This window comes from Lepeophtheirus salmonis, chromosome 9 (genome assembly GCF_016086655.4).
Source record: "Lepeophtheirus salmonis chromosome 9, UVic_Lsal_1.4, whole genome shotgun sequence".
Lineage (NCBI taxonomy): Eukaryota > Metazoa > Arthropoda > Copepoda > Siphonostomatoida > Caligidae > Lepeophtheirus > Lepeophtheirus salmonis.
The window spans coordinates 639,977-662,179 of NC_052139.2; the positions used below are offsets into that span (position 1 = coordinate 639,977).

The 22,203-nt window shown below is 28.7% G+C and overlaps 1 protein-coding gene across 1 annotated transcript in view; it reads right to left on the reverse strand.

Annotated features, from left to right (window-relative positions):
• Positions 1 to 9,863: 9,863 nt before the first annotated feature.
• The window catches only part of LOC121124318 (uncharacterized), an 87,665-nt gene continuing 75,325 nt past the window's right edge, over positions 9,864 to 22,203 (reverse strand). Inside the window, exon 6 of the mRNA XM_071890995.1 lies at positions 9,864 to 11,689. Within this exon, the coding sequence (XP_071747096.1) occupies positions 10,122 to 11,689 (1,568 nt within the window). The 3' untranslated portion in view covers positions 9,864 to 10,121. The remainder of the gene's footprint in view (positions 11,690 to 22,203) is intronic.

Sequence of the window (22,203 nt, forward strand, 5' to 3'; positions counted from 1 at the left end):
TTTTAAACTTGCTATAATGAATATAACCTGAAAATTTATATTGAAAATAATTCATATCTAAAAAGTATACAATTATGGTATTATGTTGATCCTCATGAGCGTTTTTAGAATGACGAAAGCTCACATAAATCAAATATTCATAAACATATTACATATTTAATCTGGTATAAAATGCCATGTAGAAAATTTTACAGTTCGGTCTAAACAGAAACATTTTTTTATATTTGAGGGTAATTAAATTCAAAAAATAAGTAAGAAAGTAATTTATTTTATGAGAATATCATTTCTGGGGACATATTCGGCTTCAATTTACATTATTCTATAATATCTTTGCGTAATAAATACAAAAAAATAAGAGTATGTGTTTTTTTTTCTATTTAATGTTCTCCTATAAATTTGAAAGTTTTTCCATCATGATAGAAACCAATATTTATTGCACATACTATACCTATTGGGTAAAGGATATAAGGATTGTAAATATTATACACTTTCTCTTAGAAAGTTTTAACGATGGGAAATAAATTTAATTGAGTTCTTTAAAGGATTACAAATAGATGAAACAAAGACCCGATTTTTATTTATTATTAATTGAATACAGAATAGAAAATTGTAGCCAAAACATTTTTTTCTCATATTATTGTCCATTGTTATTTTAACAAACAAATAAAAGGAATAATGTTACTTATTCTTTTTTCGAAGTTCCGCTTTTCACTATGAATTTCATCCCTGTCATAATAAATTTTACTAGATATTGTTGATATTTGTCAGTAAGAAGAGTTTCACCAGTATAGTCTCAATTAAAATAAGGGAGGGTACTAATACATAAATTGGTACACTTGGTTAGAGGTATGATAAGCAAAATAGTATGTCAGCCGAGAAGAGAAGAACTTGAGCCAGTTATGATAATTAGTTGTTTGTAAACAGAGTAGGCTAAAACGGTAAAAGCACCTTCAAATGTCTGTCAACGAAATCCTCGAGGCGCATATTATAGGTTCTTTATAGATATTCAACCTACCATAGATAATAAAACATACTCTTTCATTATTCAGAATATCTGTACATTTTTTATACTCCTTTTCATAGACACACTCAAAATACTTATCAGCAATATATATTCTGGACAAAGGATTATAGCAAAATATGGGGTTTAACCCCTTTTTCAAAATTGGGGAAGTTCAACAAGGCGAAAAGGAAAATTTGTTGCAAATATCATCCTTACAATTTCTTCAAAAATTTTAAATTTTTGATAAGCTGAAGTTTTTAGGACAAATTTATCTAAAGTTACTGCACTCCTACAAGTCAATGGCCAATAAGAAGAGGCGCTTTTAGTGAGTTTGATAATAAATTTTTCAAAGTTGAGATACTCAAGTTTGTAGTTATTTCCTGGGGTGTCAATGATTGAGCAACATAACCTGTTGAGTATAAATACAACTCAAATCAATTTTATCTTAATACATAAAAGATGCATAACAATTAAAAAGCTTTTCATCATATTTTTTTTTAAATTGAGGAGTTTTTAGGTTTCTGAATTATAGTAAGATGAAGAAAAGGATGGACTTAGAATAAGTTGTTAGATCCAACTACGTATATGTACAATTGCATAGTTATTCATAAAAATTAGAATAGGTGGAAATAAATGCATCAAATAAATTTTCAATTCTGAATTGAGAAATTTTTCTGTTTTCTGATATAAGCTTTGACGTTTTTTAATATAAGATTTGAAAAAGTTATATTAAAAGTAATTTGTCTACTTGGCCAAGAACCAACCAACATCATATATAAGAGAATGCAAAATTGCTACAAAATATTCAAGGAAAAACTACTTCGCTAACAAAATAAATTATATACTACATTCATAAATACTACACAGAATATTAGCTCCTAAAGATGACAAAAAAAAAGAGAAAAATTACTGGAACATAACTATAATAATAGTTGCTAATACAAACTCATTTAAAGGCAAAAAATTTAACAAATCAAAAAAAAAAAAATACTATGCATTTAAAAAAAATCAATTATAATTTTACGTGAGCCCATGTTGTCGGTAGCATCGATACTAATCAATTTTCTTTTTTTTGCCTTTATTCTATGTGCATCCTTCATTGTCTTTCCCACAATTTCCCCAACTGGTATAACTCTATCACAATAATAAAAAAGATAGAAGGAGGACTCCTTGGAGAAAAATCAGAACCACTTTGTTTCATATTTTTTCGACTTCTTGATAAAAACTGTTTATGTTGCAAGATGCTATTGTAGGCATTCATTTCTGTATTACAGTGATTAACTTTTCATAACCAAATTACATTTAATTTTATAAATCCCTGTGTCCGTTCAATAAAGCATTCTGAGTCGTTTGCAAACTAAAAGAAATGGCGAATAGGATATTTAATCGATAGATTTTAAATCGGATGATGATTTCTTTAGATAAATTCTATTTCATTATAATTTTGTACTCTTTTTTAACCTATCCCAATCAATATAGAAACTCAAGTCGTTTTGACATCATAAGTTTTCTATAAGCAAGGTTATATACAAGTGAGTTAGTTTTTTTTAGATATCAAACACTTTTTTTTATAATGAATTAAAATAAACTTTGAAATAAAATAATCTGATTCTTTTTTTTTTTTTGATAATTTGATATTTTTAATTTTTCCATGACAAAAAAAAACAATGACGTATGCATTAATGTAAAAACATTAAGTCATTGAATTTGAATACTTTCATAAACAGATAAACTATACCCCTTTTTTTCAACTGTCCTATATATTTTTTTTTTCTGGACCATAAGAAAACGTTCAAAGTCAAAGTTCCAGTGTAGAGATACTATTTCAAAAGGAGATCAAATTTAAAAAATCATATCACAATTATGTTATATGAAAAGAATAAATAATTTTATAATTTTTTTGAATATATTTATAATTTTTATGAAATTATTTTGTTTAGTTTTGTAACTTAAAGCTCAAAAATTTACTTTAAGCGAATTACAAATATAGCTAAATAATTATTGATTTTCTATTTATTCAGTAATATATAATATTGAATTTTTTCAAGAACAACATACAAAAAAGTATAAAAATACATAGTTTTTATATCTTTGATTATTAAGTAAATTTACTAAAGAAATAAACATTTTCATTCAATTTTGATCTTGAGTGATTTGTATTAATTAAATTTTTGTGTCATTTCTCTTATCATATTTTTTCTGTGATTCCTTCGTTTTTGATGCTACATATCTTCAAACCTTGGAAAATAATTAAATCTAGTTAACTATTTGGACAAAAATTTAAAAACTCTTTTTTTGGAAAAAATTATGACATGACCTTTTTGTTTTCTTTTGTAATCTTCTAAGACGATATCCAATTGTGTTTTTTTCTTTCCTCGGGTTTAAACGAACAATAAGTACATTTTCTGTATTTACAAAGAAGGAATTTGTCTTAAATGAGATCAATTTTTTCATTTCATTATTGAGAATTGAAATACTGGTTTGGATTTATTCAAAAGAAAAAGTGTTTTTATGCAAATTTGATCTAATTGAATCTTTTATATGAAGGAATATAGAACAACATACATTTAAATTCATTATAACAAGTACTTTATTTTGAAGTACAAATCGTGAAAATTACCAAACTGAACCTATTGAATCATTTGATTCAACAAATTATAAATTATTAAAATGTGAACAATTTGAAGATTTAACTCTACAAGATATTCTGTATTATTCTCAAAACGTTGAAAGATATGTAGTCTCAACAACAAAAGAATCCCAGAATACATATGATCAAGTAACAGAAACAAAACAAAAATTTAAATACTCATGATCAAAATAGAAAAAAAACTTTCAAAAGTCTGATTTTATCAATTAATTTACATAGTATTCAAATATTAAAAAACTATGTAAAATTATGACCCTTTGTATCTTGATCTTGAAAAAATTAAATAATAAAATTTGCAATATAAACAGAAAGTCCATAATTATTTGCCGTCAAAAGTTATTTATGAGTTTAATATACAAAACCGACTAGATAAAAAGTCTCAAAAATTACTAAAAACTGCAAAAATGTTATATGATATTTTTTTTGAAGTCTATATTCCATAGCTGTGATAAGATTTTTTTAACTTGATCTCATTTTGAAGTACTTTCCGTAGAAATACACTTGTGATAATTTTATTTTTAGATGTCTTCTTTTGTTTTTTATTTTAAATCTTTTTTGAAATCCATATATGAATACATTAAATATATATTTTTCTCTTGGTTAATTCTTTCTTCAAGAATTATAAAATTAATAAAACAGCTTTGGAAAGGAAAACACTCTTCACCAACTTTTTACACTAGAACGACGGATAGTAACGATCCCCTTTAAACGACGGTTGATATCAAAAATGATACCCAATTATTTTTTGATATTTGTAACTGTTAGTGGTTGATAAAATTAAAAGTAATGTGTTAATTTTTATTTTCTCTGAAGATTTATTATTTATTTAAAAAAATAAACATAAGTTTTATAATAACACATATAAAGAAATTAGCATTTTTTACAAGTTACAATTCTTTTTTCAGTACCAATGCAAGGCTTGCATACGAATTTATTACATTTACAACAGGTTTTGCTTGCTAAGCGCCGTGATTTTCTTGTAAAATTCACTGTACACCAGCTTCTATTTTTAGTTGAACAGTTTGATTGTGATTGAAATAATTGATTATTTTCTTCTATATCATCCTTTGATTCAATATCTTCACCAATAAGTTCAGTAATCAAATTATTCAAAAACTGGCGACGGGTTATTTTCTTACCAGTTACTTCTCTGTACAAGATAACTGCATTTATACCAGCAAAATCCAAAATATTATAAAAACTGTTAAAGGCCATCGGCGAGAGGACATTTTGGTAGAATAAAGTCTTGCCATTGGAGCTAGAATATCAACTCCATACTTAGTTTCATTATAATACTGGATTTATTCTGGTAACCTTTTTTGTACTTCTAAAACTTTAACACTTTTGTGAACAGATCTCAAAATTAAAACATTTTTGGTTTTTTTTCCTTTGATAAGAAGTCAATGTGTTGCCACTATTTACAAAGATTAAGCTTGAAAATAGTGGTTGTTTGGTAGCTTTTAGTTCAGGAGGTATTTCTTTGCGAGCACGATTCATAGTTCTAAAATAGTCGTCCTATTTTTCTGAAGTTAATTTGCAAGAGACAATGACGTAAAGAAATTATCTGTTGTCACATTCCTCCCTTTACCCAAATATGGTTCCATTAGCTTCATTACGACATATTCTGATAAAAATTAATTTGCTGGTCTTTGAGAATCTTTTCCTAAGTAAGGAAATCCATTTACCAAGTATTTGGACTATGCATCAGCAGCTAACCAAAATTTTATACCAAATTTATCAGGCTTTTTGGCCATATATTGGGTAAATGGATATCTAGCTTTTGTTGGGAATAGTTGCTCATCAATGGTAATATTTTCACCTGGCCTGTATGATGACTTACAATTTTCGATAAATCGATCCCATACCATTGCAATCAAGGCGAACTTGTCGTTTTGAAGTCTTTGTGATCTTGTGGAACGAATATCAAAGCGGATATATCTCAATCATTCCTTATATATGTCGCGAGGAATAGTATTCCTTAAGAGATTTATCCTTACTTTTCTTGAGCAATGACTTCTGTCGGCTGCCCTTTGGCTAAGATTCCTCTCGCATACATTATTGCAATCAGTTGGAGTGTTTCTCGTTTGCTGGTTGTCCATACATCATTCTTAAGTTTTGAACGAGCCTCAACTATTGTACATTTTACAATGTGATCAATAATATAATCCAGAGTTCAAAAAGCTGATAATGTTTTATCTGTAATGATGTTACGTTTTGCAAATGATGATGGACCTGAGACTTCCTTCAAAATATTTTCTTGGCTAAAACGGACTGAAATTTCTCCATTTCCTATTTGTTTGTGCCAGATTGTATTATCCTTGTCAACATACATTGACTCTTCTAATAAGTCGGTTGATTTATGTTTCTTAGAAGACGGGAATTGAGTCACTTGATTGCATTCTGGCATTTCTTGAAATAATAAATATACCAATTAGTTGTTAATAAATACATTTAGTATATACCAAAACTAATAATGGTATTCAAGAAAACTACTTACCGACGGGCTTGTCAAAAACATCAGAATAGTCATCCGAATCAGAATAACTTGATTGAGGTGGTCGGACATATTCTTCATCTTTTTACAATTCGAAATCCTCACCTTCTGAATCAGAGTACGATGTGCACTCAAGATAATATCTTATTTCTTCGATGGATAATTTTTTCTTGGACATCCTTGCACAATAAAAGGTGGAAGTAGAATGGATAGTTTAGAAAAATCTACATTTATATTTATACTAGAAATGTACACGATTCCTATCTAGAGAAGTTTATTCATGTTTTAACTTGTTTCAACCTGTTCAAACAGGTTTGAGCCTGTTCATACACAATTATAGAGCAAACATATTATTTGAAATGATTGGGTATCAAATATGATACCCACGTGTGTTTAGGTTGTGTTCACTGTACCAACGAAAAAATACTAATTTTAATTTATAATTTAGTTTTTTGTGATTAATAAAATGAATTAGGAGAATTCATGAACTTATAAACAAATACAATCAAGAAGTTTCTCACAATATTTCATTGAATCCCAAATGGGTATCAAAAATGATACCCTCGTCGTTCTAGTGTTAAAAAAATACTTCACGCTTAAAGGTCATATTTTTCAAACACAATTTATAAGAGTCAGTCAATTTTTGATTAAAATTAAAATTGAAGAACAAAAATATGTAATTCCTCACAATATATATATATTATAAATAGCTATTTAAAATTATCTAATGAAAGTCTTGATTGCTAAACTGTTTTCCTTTCAAACATTCTTCAAATTGTCAGAGTATATTTCCAGTTTTATTTTACAGATAAAAAAATTACCTTTCCTTAAAATATTATTGCTCAAAATTTTAAGATGAATAAATTAAAATTAATTTTCTTTATAAAATCTCTAAATATTAGGCACTCAAAAAAATGATTTTCTTACTAAGCCTCAATACAAACTTTTTTTTGTTGTAGAAGTATTAATAAATTATAATAAGAGGCAAAAAAATTTTTATTTATGCGAAAAGTTTTAATTATAAATATGATGGAAATTGTTTCATTTGTTTTAGTTTAAAAAATGTATTTATAGGTTAAAATTAACTTTATCTAAGAAACAAATATGTTATTTACATAAAAAATAACTTTATTTGCTTAAATTATTATTGAAAAAAAATTTATAGACTGTTTAATCTTCTGATATATTCATATCAAAATGCTTAAAATTAAATTATTTCAAAATTATCAAGTATTCTTGGGGTTTTATATAGACAAAACCAGTAGAGTTTAAAAAAACAATTTTCAAATATTTAAAATCAACATAATTAATTAATTACATCATTTTAAATCAATTTTTCAACCGTTCTAAAATGTTTTTAATTACTTTTGCAAAACAGAATTAAAATGAAAAGTCTGATTGATATACACTAGTAAGTATCAATACCCATTTAAGATATTTTATCATGAGTGACTCACTATACGGATATAAATTTTATGATTATTAGAGATGACAGCAGTTGGTTAAAAGAAATATGTGTGTAAGAAATAAAACAAATCTATATTGCACTGATTCAAGGTTGAAGGCGCCACCTTGTTTAGTATTTGTTTGACAGCCATCAATAGTGAGTGTTGTCAGTGAATTTGTGAAAAAGGAGAAAATGACTCATTGTTATTTTTTTCAATATTTTTATTTGAAATGCCTTATTCTAACAAATATTAAAGCTAAACGGGATTTTTACTCGAGGGGAGTCTGCTCCTTCGTTCTTAATTTTTTTTTGTTCCAGCTGAGTTTAAACGAACACAAACAACACAAACAGTGCAGTCGTCGACTACTTGTAGTTTCGACTCCAGAAATTGTGAAGAACATTTACAAGGTGGCACAGATGGATCGTTTACTTAAAGTGCAAGAGCTAGTAGACATTGTATACATTTCAAAAAAGTGTAAATATCTGAAAATTTGGCCATAAAAAGCTTACACAATGGCAAAATGAATGCCATCAAGAAGTTTCAATTGAGTGACAAAGGAAGTTTCAAAGGCACAAAAAAAAAACACCTCGGTCAGATCAAGTGGCCATAATTATATATAAGTAAATACATTTACTCCATCTGATCTAGGAATCTTATTTAAAGTCCATTAAAATTTTTATGTTTCCTTGTCTATGAACTACCAGGTCAAGAACCAACGCACACTGACTTCAAGTGAATAATTTCTCCCCAGCAGGTTTTCAATTGAACTACGTCTTTCCATATTTTTGCTTAATAATAATATTACCCTTTAGATAGTATTAAAATCATATGGGGTATATGACGTCCCTTACTGTCAATAAACATAATTTGGGCATTTTAATAACTGAAGAAAGTTGTGTACAAAATGGCTGGCAGGTTTGCTTAAATCAAGCTACATCATTGTGGTATAAAAGTTTAAATTGAGTGTTGAGCAAAGTTCTACAACGACAAAACATAACTATAGGAAAATTTCAAAAAACTCCATTTTTTTACTCTGTTTGGTACTGAAAGAAGATTGTATTGAAAAATAAGTATTTAGGCCCTTCAAATTTATATGTGTCTTCTTTATTAGGTCGGTCACTTCCTGGACAGCCTTCGTAACTTTTATTATATTAAAATAGCTTTGTCAAACTCATTATAAAAATCGAGTAAATTTTTGTACTTCCACAAAAATTTAAATATTATAGCATATATTTTTTAGGCTCTCTCTTTTACATTTTTAGAGGGAAAAGTATTTAATCTTTAAAATTGTAAAAAAGTAATTAATTTGGCATAAGTATAAATAAAGAAAACCCCTAACAGTTGGTCCACAAGAAAGATATTGCACAAAGGAGTGTAAAAATGCATACATTAAGCTGTGATTAGTGAATAATTCTTGACTATTGGTAAATAATAACTTCAGTTTTGGGATGAATTGCTTAATTAACAACTAATTTTCTACCGTCATTGGTTTTTTTTTTTAAGAATAAAAAGTTGTAAAATGAAACAAAAGTAACTATGTTTTACAAAGTTAAGCGGCTTTTACGTCCATTACATGAATAAAATGGGTGTAAAAACATGGTTTTCATAGTAATGACTTAATTTTATCAATCCACTTGTGATAATACCTTGAATTGCACAAACGTTAATTAAAAATATAGAAGATAAATATTCAAAAAATCCTCAAGCTTTACTGACTGTTTTTCACGAGGAAACCCAATACGTAGCAACTTAATACATTAATATTATCTCCCCAAGAATGATAAAAATTAATTGACTAACAAAAAGAAATGGCATGACGTTATGGTTGATGAGCCAGGAAGTATTATAATATCTATAGCGCTACTTTACTGACCTGTAGCTACATAATCTTAATCCGACGTGTAAATCATCTGCAAAATTTCATTAATATGACTCCATTGATATTTCGTAGATAAAAATGTGAATATGATATACAACAGGGAGCATTATATAAATATTGGATTCTATAAACACACTCAAAGTTATGGGCAAAACGTCTGCTAAATTTTAAACATGATTAGATAGTTATATTTTATATCATAAATATGAATATGATATTTAAAATCAACTTGATTAATAATGCAAATTATATTTTGTAATCTTCTACGGATTATTTTTAACTTTCAAGTAAATAACTTTTGATTGGGGATTCATATTTCATATTCCTCTTGTTATGTAGTTGCAATTAATAGTGTTCGTAAATTTAAATCTAAAATATATTGCTGTATATAGGTTTATTCTTATATAGAGTTACTTTATTTAGTAAGTTTCTTATTATTTTGATTAACATGACAGAAAATGTATATTTATATACCTAGAAACAAATAAAAGGCGTATATAACGAGTATCTACGCCTACAAAATATATATTATGGGCTTTTCAATACTATGTTGTAACTGAAAATTAAAGTTGTAAAAATATCTACCCTAATAATGAAATATATCCGTGTCCTAAATTATAAGAAAAAAATGTCTTTAAGGCTGCATATTATACTCCAAATATGTTTCGTATTAACGAGAATTGTCGAAAGCTCCAGGGAGTACTTGATTCTTTTCTAGGGATTTGCTTTGAGATATGTATTCTTTCTTGATGATTTCTTTGTGTTTGGATCTTGGAATCATCTTTTTTTCTAATAGGCCTTTTAGGATCCGAATTAAATGAAGGTAACGATAAAGGATCAGCAGTTATGATCTCTGGTTGGTTTAGCTGAGCTCGGAAACGGTCATTTTGAAGTAAATGTGAAATAGCTTTAGGTGATTCGAGAGAGCTCTCATGCTGGTGGTGGTGATGAGGCCCGTCGATACATCTCTCTGCTCCGCCAATTAAACTGACTCCAGATTCTTCGAATGCATAACAATTTTTCCCAATTTTATGTAAATGTTTTTGTTGATTTTGATTTACCTCATCCTTTTCTGAATATAGTCGGGCGGCCAAGTCAACCAAAAGTGTTGGATGAATTTCTGCTTTTGGAATCTGTGTTACAGTATTTTGGGTATAGTAATGTTGGTTGTTTGTATTAATTTTAGAAAGCATTGGATTATCCGTTGGTGAAGGCTCATACCCTGGAACAAATCCAGAAGTGGCTTTTGGTCGCCATTGAATTGATATTTCATCTTTTGAATAAGGATTCACGTCTCTAGGGTTTTGATTTGAATAATGTGTAGGTTTTTGATTAGGCAGTTCAAAATTTGCATTATTATTGCTGCGGAAGTTATCTGTATTTTGATATTGAGGGATTTGCCTATAATTTAAATTTATATCCTTGTTGGAATGAACCGATGACTCTCTCTGATAAATATTTTGTGGAGTGTGTTCATTATTTTGATAGAACGATTTTGGAGTTGTATGAACAATGGAAAACTCTCTGTTGTTTATGTAATTCTGAGTATTTACTGGGACTGAGTGAAAATATTGCTGTTGTGATGGGACGTTCGCTCCATTTCCATTATAATTTATTTTTGGTTTTGGTTGTACTAAATGTTGATAGTAAGGTTGTTCTTGTTGTTTTTCATTATGTGCGATGTATCCTTGTTGATGTAGAAGCTGTTGTTGATCATTGCGTGGGATTTGAAACCTTTCTTTCGATTGTACTATGTTTTGATAACGTGGCTGTTCTTGGTGCCTTTCATTTTGCGTGATGTGTCCTTGTTGGTGTTGATTGTGCAGAAGGTGAGCTCTATTATTTTCTTGTCTATTAAATTGATTTTGTTGATTATGATTTTGTAGAGCAAACATGGTAGAACGGTTTAGATCTGAAGTATAGACACTTTGACGCCTCTCGATATTTTTAGGAGAAGGCGTTGATAAGGATAGTAGCCTATTTTGAGCATTAATCCTTGCATTTAACTCCTGTTGTTTTGTTATATATTTATTTTTCTGTCTTTGTAGAATTATTTCTTGTCTTCTTTTCAAATCATTTGATTGTTGTTGAACTGAGATATCTGGCTTTTTATTTGCCAATGCTAATGCTTCAAAAGGTGAGACGGTTGGTGTTGTTGTCGCAAATAAATCAATAAATCCATTTTTGTAAATTTCAGTGGTTTGAATATTGTTATCTATAAAAAAGAAAAATGGCAATTATCAATTACATGAACATTATAAAAACTTATACTTTAGTCATTAAAGCTATTTAACTTGATAAAATTAACTAAATAGATACATTTAAAATTATATATTTCCTAGAAACAAAAATCCTTTTTTTTAATGTGAACGTGGCAAGCCTTCCTTATGGGAACACCAAAAAAAAATTAAAATAAAGAAGTTAGTTTTACTGATGATGGAGCCGCATCTCATTTACTCAAAGTTTTTCAAATTGTTCAAATGATAACCTTGAGATTATTTATAGGAGTGGTAAGGAACAACGAATTGTTGCCAAACATATGCTCGATTTAGATCATTAACATAATTCCATGGCTTGACCTCGTCATGGAGCACCTGGATGTAGGGCTTGGAGTCAATTTTTGACTCATTGACAGGCAAAAAGTGAGGTAGCGTGACTTTTCCATCTGTTGAATCGACGCCCAAAACCATAACTGGGCTGAAAACCTGGTTTTAATGATTCTTTATACTTCCTCATTTGACCCAGTAATCCAACTGCTGTAAGACAGATCCACAAAAAAAAACCTTTTTGTCGGCGAGTAAGATAAATCTACATCGACGTAGATTAAATCAACAATTTACTGTATTTAGTGTTGTTGCTTTTTTATATCTTCCAAATATCTCACCTCCATTGAGAGGTTGAAATCTAAAGACTTCAAAATGCTATTGTTTTAGAAGATTATGAACTAATATAGGCCCAAGAAGATAGATACTTAATCGAAAGTTTTTTTTATCCAGCCTAGAGATAGTTACTTTTCTAAGACACCAACAGTAAGAAATATTACCACATATTATAATTATGTAGATATATAGTATGTTAATATGGAATAAACCTTATATATAAGTTGTTACCTATGACAGAAAAATCTTGAAAAAATATATGTACATATATTTACTTCAACATTTCAACTGAAATACCTGTTAAAAATTATACCATTCTCAGAATATTTTCAAAATAAGGTTGAAGACGTGACTAAAATATATTAAAAAAAAGTTTACTCCTACTCATTGCCAACGTACTATTTATAACCGTATACATTTCGGTATATGAACAAGAAATTAAAAAAAAAGTAAATATAGATTATCAAGCATAATTTATATTTATTGTGAATGTGTCCAAAATATAATGAAAAAAAATCACTTATTTAAAATAATTCAAAGATCAATTTTGATCTAATCTTTTTGATTAATGATTGTAGAAAAACAATATTTTCATAAACTAATAACATAAATTGCAGAGTATATTGTAGGATTTTTCAAGAAAACCTGGAGAACATAGTAGGTCGTACGATTGAAGAGATTGAAGGTAAAGGCCCAACCCTCGTAATTGGCATTTCGAGAGATATAAGTAACTTATGGGCATCTTATAAAGTCTTACCCAATTACAACTCTTCTATTCATTGGTAAGTCAACTATCCTGTACGTAGTAAAATTAAAACTAAAAAATTTATAACCAACATTTTCCAACAAATGATAAAAAATAAATATAAGCACGGACTTCTCAAAATTCTCAATTTAACATTTTAATAAACGAAGAAACAAAATCAGCAATAGACAATAATACACTTGAGTGCATCGTATAAGTTTGTCTGGACGTCATACTTTCTCCTTTTATCCCGAAATTGAACAACGACAGCAGATAGTTAAAAATCAATAATCTTAATATAACAATAATTATGAAAGAACTTAGCAAATCGATAACTTTTTATTGGATTAGGTGGAGAGGGATCTTGACTCAATCGATCACAATTACTAGAAAAAGTTTTTAGATAGGATTACTTAATCATTGGAGTTTGTACTATATATTTCTATTTCAGTATGTTTATAGTTTTTTTCTGTTTTAGGAGTTAATGGATTTGATGATAAAGAAGTTCCTCTTCATGATTCATATAACATTTATCTTGTAGTGATACTTTAATGGATCATCGTAGGAGCAATAAAAAGCTACACTGCTTATTTAATGAGAGGTGATTTCCTTCGGCTCATCCCTCAGTCCACAGATCGACTACATGGTGCCCTCCACTCGGAATACTTCATAAGTGTCAAACTCACAACCATTTCCACATAATGATAACTTCCGTTTATTGTCATGATCCATCAAAGTGCTAATTGTCCAAATATCTCAAAAAAGTCGAGTTGTCACATCTAATCCAATGATATTATTCGCTTTGCGATGTTTATTTACTAATTATTAATAGGTGACAATAATTAAATTTTAACTTTGTACTTTTGCTGATCGTGTTGACTCCTATTCATCAATCCTGGGGGTTTCAGTTTAATAAACAGCTTCAAAAGGTTGAGTTTCTCACATTAGAGCAATGAACTGAACGAAAAAAAAAAAATTGCTTTAACCACACGAACTGAAAGATTATTGGCCTGGTACATATGCAAATTTTCTTAGTTATTTTCAACTTGTTTCAACCCGCACAGCGCAGTACTGTCGGAAAAACGTTTCTTGCTTATATGAACTACTTTACAATGTCTTATTGTACGTTCCAATGTGACCAGTAATGAGCAAGATATACTTTGTTAAAAAAAGGGTGTGAAATACGAAATTACTTCTTGTCAACTTAATAAATTATTTTAGAGCCTTATCGTAAAATACTTTTTTATCAAGAAAGTCGGAAAGAGGTTTTGAAATGAGTTTCTTTGTTGATGTTCAATTTATTGAAGGTATTGACATACCTTTTCACCCCATTATGTACATCTATATATATATATGGTAAGTGAAAGAATATAAATTATTTATATTTTATTTATCCATGGCTGAATAGAAAAAGGCTTATTCTAGCTTTCTTTTTTATTTATGTTTTTCTTTAGTAAATATGGTCAAAAATATATAAGAAAAGTTCACATCAATGTCTATATCTTTATATATATATATAGATATATATACTCAATTGTATTGAAATAATATAATGCATGTATATATACACTCTTACACACAAAGAAAAAATTAGGGTAAATATGCGATGCTTGATGATCATTTATCCATACAATAATAAATGAATCAATGAGGAATCTCCAAATAGACTACATGAGCATTTAATAATTTTAGCTGAATAAAAAGTATTTCATTTTATATAATTTATAATTCGAATGTATTTCTTTATGTAGTGAATAGATCCATTGAAATTTAACTAAAGGCACATATTTTTGTATCACAAGATGCTATTTTTACGTCTTTTATCCTTTCATTTCTGGAATATAGAATATTAAATTGATATCTTTACTGATTTTTAATGTTTTTTTTTAATTTAAAACTAGAAATACTTTGGCAGAAGACCTCTTTTCGTGTAGTGTTTGTATCAAAAATTATCCCAAAAAGTTTTTAACCAATTCTGGCTTACTCAAAAAATATGTTTTGGGCTTATATATCTAATGTAATTACAATACAAGTATTAACTTACTACAAATATCCAAAAAATGAATTCCGACATGTCATAGTCACTGTTTCAACAAGTAAAAATCAGCGGGAGTAAAAATGATTCCACCGTCCTTCCATGTAGCATAAATTGTTTTAAGGATCATCTACTAGGAATGCAATTATGAAATGATATATTTGGCTATTGGTCCTTAGATGTTGCCAGTTAGACATTATAAACCGGTCCAAAAATCTAAATGCTTATTTTGATATGAGTCAACAATATTTAATTCATTGTTTGTATAGTTTCATTCAACAATTCACTTTTGTGCTTACAAACGACAATGCGCGGACATCATTGATTTTCTGTTACCAATTAAAGAAAAACCCTTCTCAAGCCCATCAAATATTTGTGGAAGCTTACAGTGGATAATTTCTATGCACAGTGCTTCAGGGTGTTTGAAAAATTCCAAATTGATCTATAGAAATATATCAATAAATAAAATATACTGATCTCTCTTGCTTATAACGGTTGGCCCATATAGTGGTTGCATTTTGAACTACCTTTTTTTACGTCCGAGAGCTGTAGTTAAATTCTCATTGTGTCTAATATTTTGTAAAAGGTCTCCGGTTTACGAAATGGTTAAGTTTACGCTCGAAGAAAATTGGGAAATACTGAAGATTTACTTCCAAAATGGAGAGTCTTCAAACGAAACTGTAAGAAAATTACGTCGGTCGAAATATAACGCCTTCCAGGCAGTTTGTGGATAAATTTGTGAAGCGTGTGCACGAAACTGGTTCGTTAATTGATAAAACAACGCGTTCCTGTGTTCGTCCAGTGCGTTCAATCGAAAATATTGATGCTGTTGCCGAAAGCGAGAAAACGAGCAAGGAGCTGTCGTTACGGTCAATGGTGAGCGCTATTGGGCCATGTCGGAAGATTTGTTTGTTTCCCCAAATGGAAAAGGAAGACATCGACGACATTTGGTTCCAACAAGATGGCGCTACGTACCACACAGCCAACGTTACAGTGGATCTTTTGCGCACCGTCTTCGATAATCATATCATAAGCTGAAACGGCTACGTCAACTGGCCACCTCGTAGCTGCGATTTGACTCCGTTGGACTATTTGTTGTGGGGAACTGTCAAGAATAAATGTTACGCTAACCATCCAGAGACGATTGATGATTTGAAACACGAAATTGGAGTGTCCATTGCATCTATTGAAGCTCACACAATCGAAATGTATTGAAAAATTGGGTGGAAAAAAAATTATCGAAAAATATCCATCCGTCTTTTTGTTATAGCGATATCAAAAAAAAAAAAGTTTCGTCGACCACTCTTTATGTTTGAAAATTAAAAACTGGGAGAAATAATCCATAAGAGAACTAATATCTTGCAGATTACAATCATAACTTATTTTGAAAATCTATGCTCACGACGATTCAGACAACTTTCACATCCTTAGTAATAATATTTCGTAACAAAAAATTATTCTATTCATCACATCAGTACTATAGCGTAGCTTTGTGCCCCTGGCGTTTCTAGAGAAGGAAATATACTTTATGTATATGAACTTCAAAGAAAATTCTTAAGTCAGATAGATCAAATGTAATATTAAAATGTTTACTTATACTTAATCAGTGCAACTCCATCTGACTACTGAAATGAACACTAAAAAAAATTTGAGTCCGTTTTCATTGATAGAGTTACATTATAAGTATTGAATGTTTGATAATTATCAAAAGAAGGAATCCCGAGTATATGATGACCATTACAAAGTCGGTGCAAAATGAGGAAGACCTCTTCTGAGATAGTATAAACTTTTAAGGATAACCAAAAGGGGTATAGTTCCAAAGGATCAAAGCATCTCGGCGTAGTTTTTTTTTTTTTAAATCTAGGTTTGACTATATTCTACTTTAACTCTTCTTAATTTTTATTAATAGATAATCGGATTGTAAATTTAATACATATCACAAATCTTATAAACAAATCTAAAATACTACTTAGTAAAGGAGTCATCGTACTTCTAAATTTATAAAGCATGCACTCTATTTTTATTATGAATAAATTAATATTCTGTATAATGGGGCCAATATAGATGGAATGAAAATGATTTGCTCTTGCTGTAATTCTATATCTTTGTCATTCGACTCCATATCCCTTCAGTATACTTACATATTGAAAAAAAAAATGTTATGGGATCTCTTTTTTAATTTTACAAAAAAACATTGCCTCTCCTCTTGTGTTTTTCCCTATATGTTTTCAAAGGGCAATATATTTGCTATGGTTCTGTAAATAAACCAATACATAAAAAATCCAGTTTTTAACAATTGACAGTATACAATATTCCCTTAACATAAGCCTTTTCGTATAGGCATAATATTGATATGTTTAATAAATTACACATTTTTGGAAGAGTAGGGGTTAAACTTCAGATAATGTGCTACAGCAAAGTCAAAATGGTATAAAAAATGTTACAATTGTCATATTAGACTAAACTTTTCTTTCCTCAAAATAAAATTCAGTATCACCCTCAATTTTTCTAATTTAAATCTATTATTATTAATATATGAACAAGATCAAAAACCCAATATGGTAATTAATATAATTATATATGCATTGCATACAAAAATGATTTCATTTCATCACCAATATATATTGAAAAATATCTTAGATGATTGAAGATTCTTTATATTAAGGACGACTTAATATGACATATTGAGGGCATAAATACAAGTATGTTTCTATAGTACGTATTCTAAAACATACAGTATATTCATATTTCTAATACATATGAGTATATTCTTTGTTAAACGGATCAATAGCCCCATGGGTAAGATCTGCATATATTATGTATAAAAGTTCTAGTTAGTGGTTTTTTCTAATCGAATGACTTATGATGGCAATCATAGAAAAATAAATATACTAAGAGAAGGGAATTTCCATTGGCAGCTCAGCATATTAAGGATGTATTATAAAAATATCTGCAGTCTGTACCAATGAATATTAGCTATGGAAAAGGATAGAAAAAAAGACGCATTAATACCTTGAGAGATGAGTTACATAACATTCCATTTTGAATGAGATGCAAGGAGATTTGAAATTGATGACGGTATGGGAGAGCCACTTTAAATGTTTTATTTGTTTAGTTATTTCTTTGGGGATCAATGACCTTGAAATAACTATGGGTCAAGGAATTGTATGGCAAGGCATAATAGGATTTTACTTTATCTTTAGGTATACAGATGTATAAAGAATTTGAACGTTGCCTGCTCAGGACATAAATTGATTGGTTAACTTTTTATTACATCATTTTATATCAGTCAGTGTTGAAAATACCTTTTCATGTTGAAATTACTTATTATTAAGGTTGAAAGTTTTGGAGTGAAAACTAAAAAAGAGGAAAAGGTGGGAGTAGGGCTTGTATTACTACTGAATTGTTAATATCAGCTTACTGTTGTGTGATTTTAGAGGGAGAAAATGAATTACTGCTAACACGTGGAGAACCTTCCACATTTACAAAAAACATTATTGCAAAAAAATATTGTAAATATATTTAAATTCATAAACGTATATTTATTGATATCATGAATTTCTAAATCATTAATGAACACCAAAGATAAGAGGGAATGCTTCCTTCAGAGAGAAAAGTTAACACCAAGATGATTACTTAAATAATATACAAACTATGAGAAAGAGCTCACACAACAACCGTTTTCTCTTTTCTAATTATTGAAGGTAGTTTTTTCTTTACAAATTACTCAACTCAACCTATTATGAATGTTAGACATAAAAAAAATAAGACGTCTTTTTAGCTATGATAAATTAGTGAATACATCAGAAGCAAAGTATTAAAATACAAATTACAACATATTATTGTATTGCTATCTTGTTTGACAAATAAAATATGGAAGAAGGAGAACTGTTCTTAGATCAGCATATTAATTTGATCATTCTAATATTATATGTCTTTTGTGTGCTAATACTTTTGTTCAAACTTCACTCATCTTGTCCCCTCTATGCATTTATTTCTTTAATATGCTAAAATTAAGGAAACTGCTTTTTTTGTATTTATAACACAAAATGATTTATTCCTTTAGAATTATGAATATTAATATTTAGTAACCTTGCACTATCGACTGATATATCAAACTCCAAACACATTGAATTTTAAATGTCAAATAAATATAATTCATCATTTAACAATAGAATTTCAACAAAACTAATGCTATAAATAAATATGTGTGTACTCTCTTAATCCTTAATGCAGCCACCCTTAGCGGCAAAAAAAAGCTTCTAGGTGGTGGTGGTGGTGGAAGGCCAGACACCCACTACGGTTGTAGTTATTTGTCATGGTGCAATTGAAGGAAGGTACTGCAGCCCTTCCCTTCGACATGCACCCAAAAAATGAAGTCGAAGGGGGATTGGTATCAGGGCTGTAGAGGGTCAAAAGTATCACATAATAGTTCCAAATAGCTCAAAAGACTCATTCAAACGAGTTTTGCAAAGGAAGAGATGGTTTATTTCTATGTTGGTGTCAAAAGTGGCCTCTCTGTCCTCACAAGGGTATTTTCACGCACTTTTTTGTAAGCTCTGGGGACAGTCGGCTGTGAAATCCCAAGTTATCTTGAACGGACCCTCATGGACTTGAGGAGATTGGCCTAGGTTGTTTTGTTTAACTCATTCGAGTTGAATTTGACCTTTTTGACAGAGACCTTCTTCCTCTCAAATATTTTGGGATTCCTAACAGTGTAGACGGTTGTCCTGTATGGAGTGCACAAATGGAAATTTGTCCGTCACATTCCAGTGTCTTTTCAGATAACTAATAGTGAGAGTATAAAATTTTACTCAAGAAGTAATGAGTAATCTCTTAATCCAATCAGAAGACGATCGACAAATTTTATAAAACAACTAATTATCTTATTGTAAATATACAAGCATTTTGAATAGCATACTAGGAGTTAAAAAAGTCATTAACACCCCCTATACGACGATAATTTCAGAGGTTTTGTAAAGTTCCTACCATTTTATTCCATTTATATCAGCTAAAACTGTTTTTTTTATTAAATAAAAAATATGGTATCATGGTTATATGTTAAATATTAATAAAAATTGAAGCAAAAAGTTTATTATCACATTCGTTCTTCCCGACATTGTTAATCCTTTATTCTCGTATGTGACTAATTCGTCACATCATAATTTTTTGAAAAAAATATCAAAAATAATACCAATTCACAAAAAATTATTTTTTTTTTGATAATACTATTTCAAAAATTAAACATCAATTATTAAATTTTTGAAAAAAAATTTCAAAAATCAAAAGTTATTTACAAAATATTAAATTTTTTGCATTTTTTTTAATTTTACAGATATTAACTATCGACACCCTTATATTCACGTTTAATATTTTCTTTGTAATTCCATTTAAAAATTAATTCAGGGCACTGTCTTACAGTGTACAAATTCAGAAAGCTTGTAGAAGATGTAGAAAGTCTCAGTGATTGGCTTATATGTGGTAAACTAATATAATTGACCTCAAAAGGCTGCTAGGAATGTATTGGGTGTCGAACAGCAGCTGACTCCTTAAGGATTTTAAGAGTCATAATTCCACAAGATCTTTAAAAAGTCTACAAAGCAGTGGTGGATATTCTAACAAATAATACTCCAGTGCATACAGCAAACATGGTTCAAGACTGGATGAAAGAAAATTTCTGACACAAAGACTTTTATCCTCCCAAGTCCTCTGATTTGATTCATTTACACTTTTCAATGTGGTTGAAATTTTTACTAAGATTATTTAAAAAAAATACTGATACAGCAAATCTAGTAAAAGATATATAAAAATATGAACTGTAAAATTATTTAATTTAAAACACCCGCCAAAGGGATAGTAGCATTGTTGACATTTTAACTCTATGTTAGTCAATTCAAAAATGATTTTACTTTATTTAAATGTGCATTAATGACTAATTATTTTTAGTATGCTCATGAAATTTATTTCGAATATGTGATCATTATTTTCCTTGTTTAGCACTTGTCTGTGTATTTAGGAAATTTTTATTCGAGGTTTTGTGGATTTTTGAACAGTTTTCCTTCAAAGATTTTCCTTTTCATTTCTTGAATTATTTTTTTTAAATTGTAAAATGCGACAATAGCTAGAAAATCTTAATATTGTAGCTATTGAAACCATTTCAAAAACTGAAGGGTACAATTTTGATTCCCAAAATTCCCATTAAGTAATGAATATTTCATAAGAAAAAGATATTTAATGTTTTTATCAACCCCAAACTGATGTTTTTAAGATTTTGTAAATATTATATAGGGATAAGGTTTGATTTTTTATTGATGTCTTATTTTTGGTACAAGAAAAATTGACAGAAGGGGAATATTTGCAAGGGGTAGAAGCATAAAATTTTATCCATATCTGGATTTAGAAAAAAATACTTAAAAATAAAACAAAGGATAAGTTATGTTTTTTAGACAAATATATCTTTGTTCCTATTTTATTAAATACTTGAAACCTTATAAAAATGGATGCGTACTTTATGTAATTCCAAAAATTTAATTAAAGTAATGAAATTTCGATCAACAATAAGTTATTTAATGTTTTTTGCTAAAAAGACATTATTATATCTTGTTCAAAAGTCAAACTCAAGATGTTCATATTATGTCAAAAATGGATTGATGTCTTATATTGATAAAAGTATCAACAACATTTTAAGTGATATTTACGAGTGCAAAATGGAAAATATAGTTAACCAATAACACAAAATTTAAAGACTAAAACATTATAATCGTATATTAATTTCATTTATAGTTTTTCTTTATTACTCTATTCACTAATCTTGTTATAAAAAGAATGTTCACTTACGGTGGGTTAAAAGGATTTGAAAAATATGTAATGTAATGCAAAGTAAAATAATTAAACTTGATTCTATGTAATGACTAATTTTTTTTCTACAGAGTAGTATGTTATAAATTACATATTACTCAAATAAGTAATCTTACCCAACACTTGTCTTCATATGATTATTATTTCATATATATTTAAATTTCATACACTTATGAAAATATGCTTAAATATTCTATATTCATAAGTTCTTT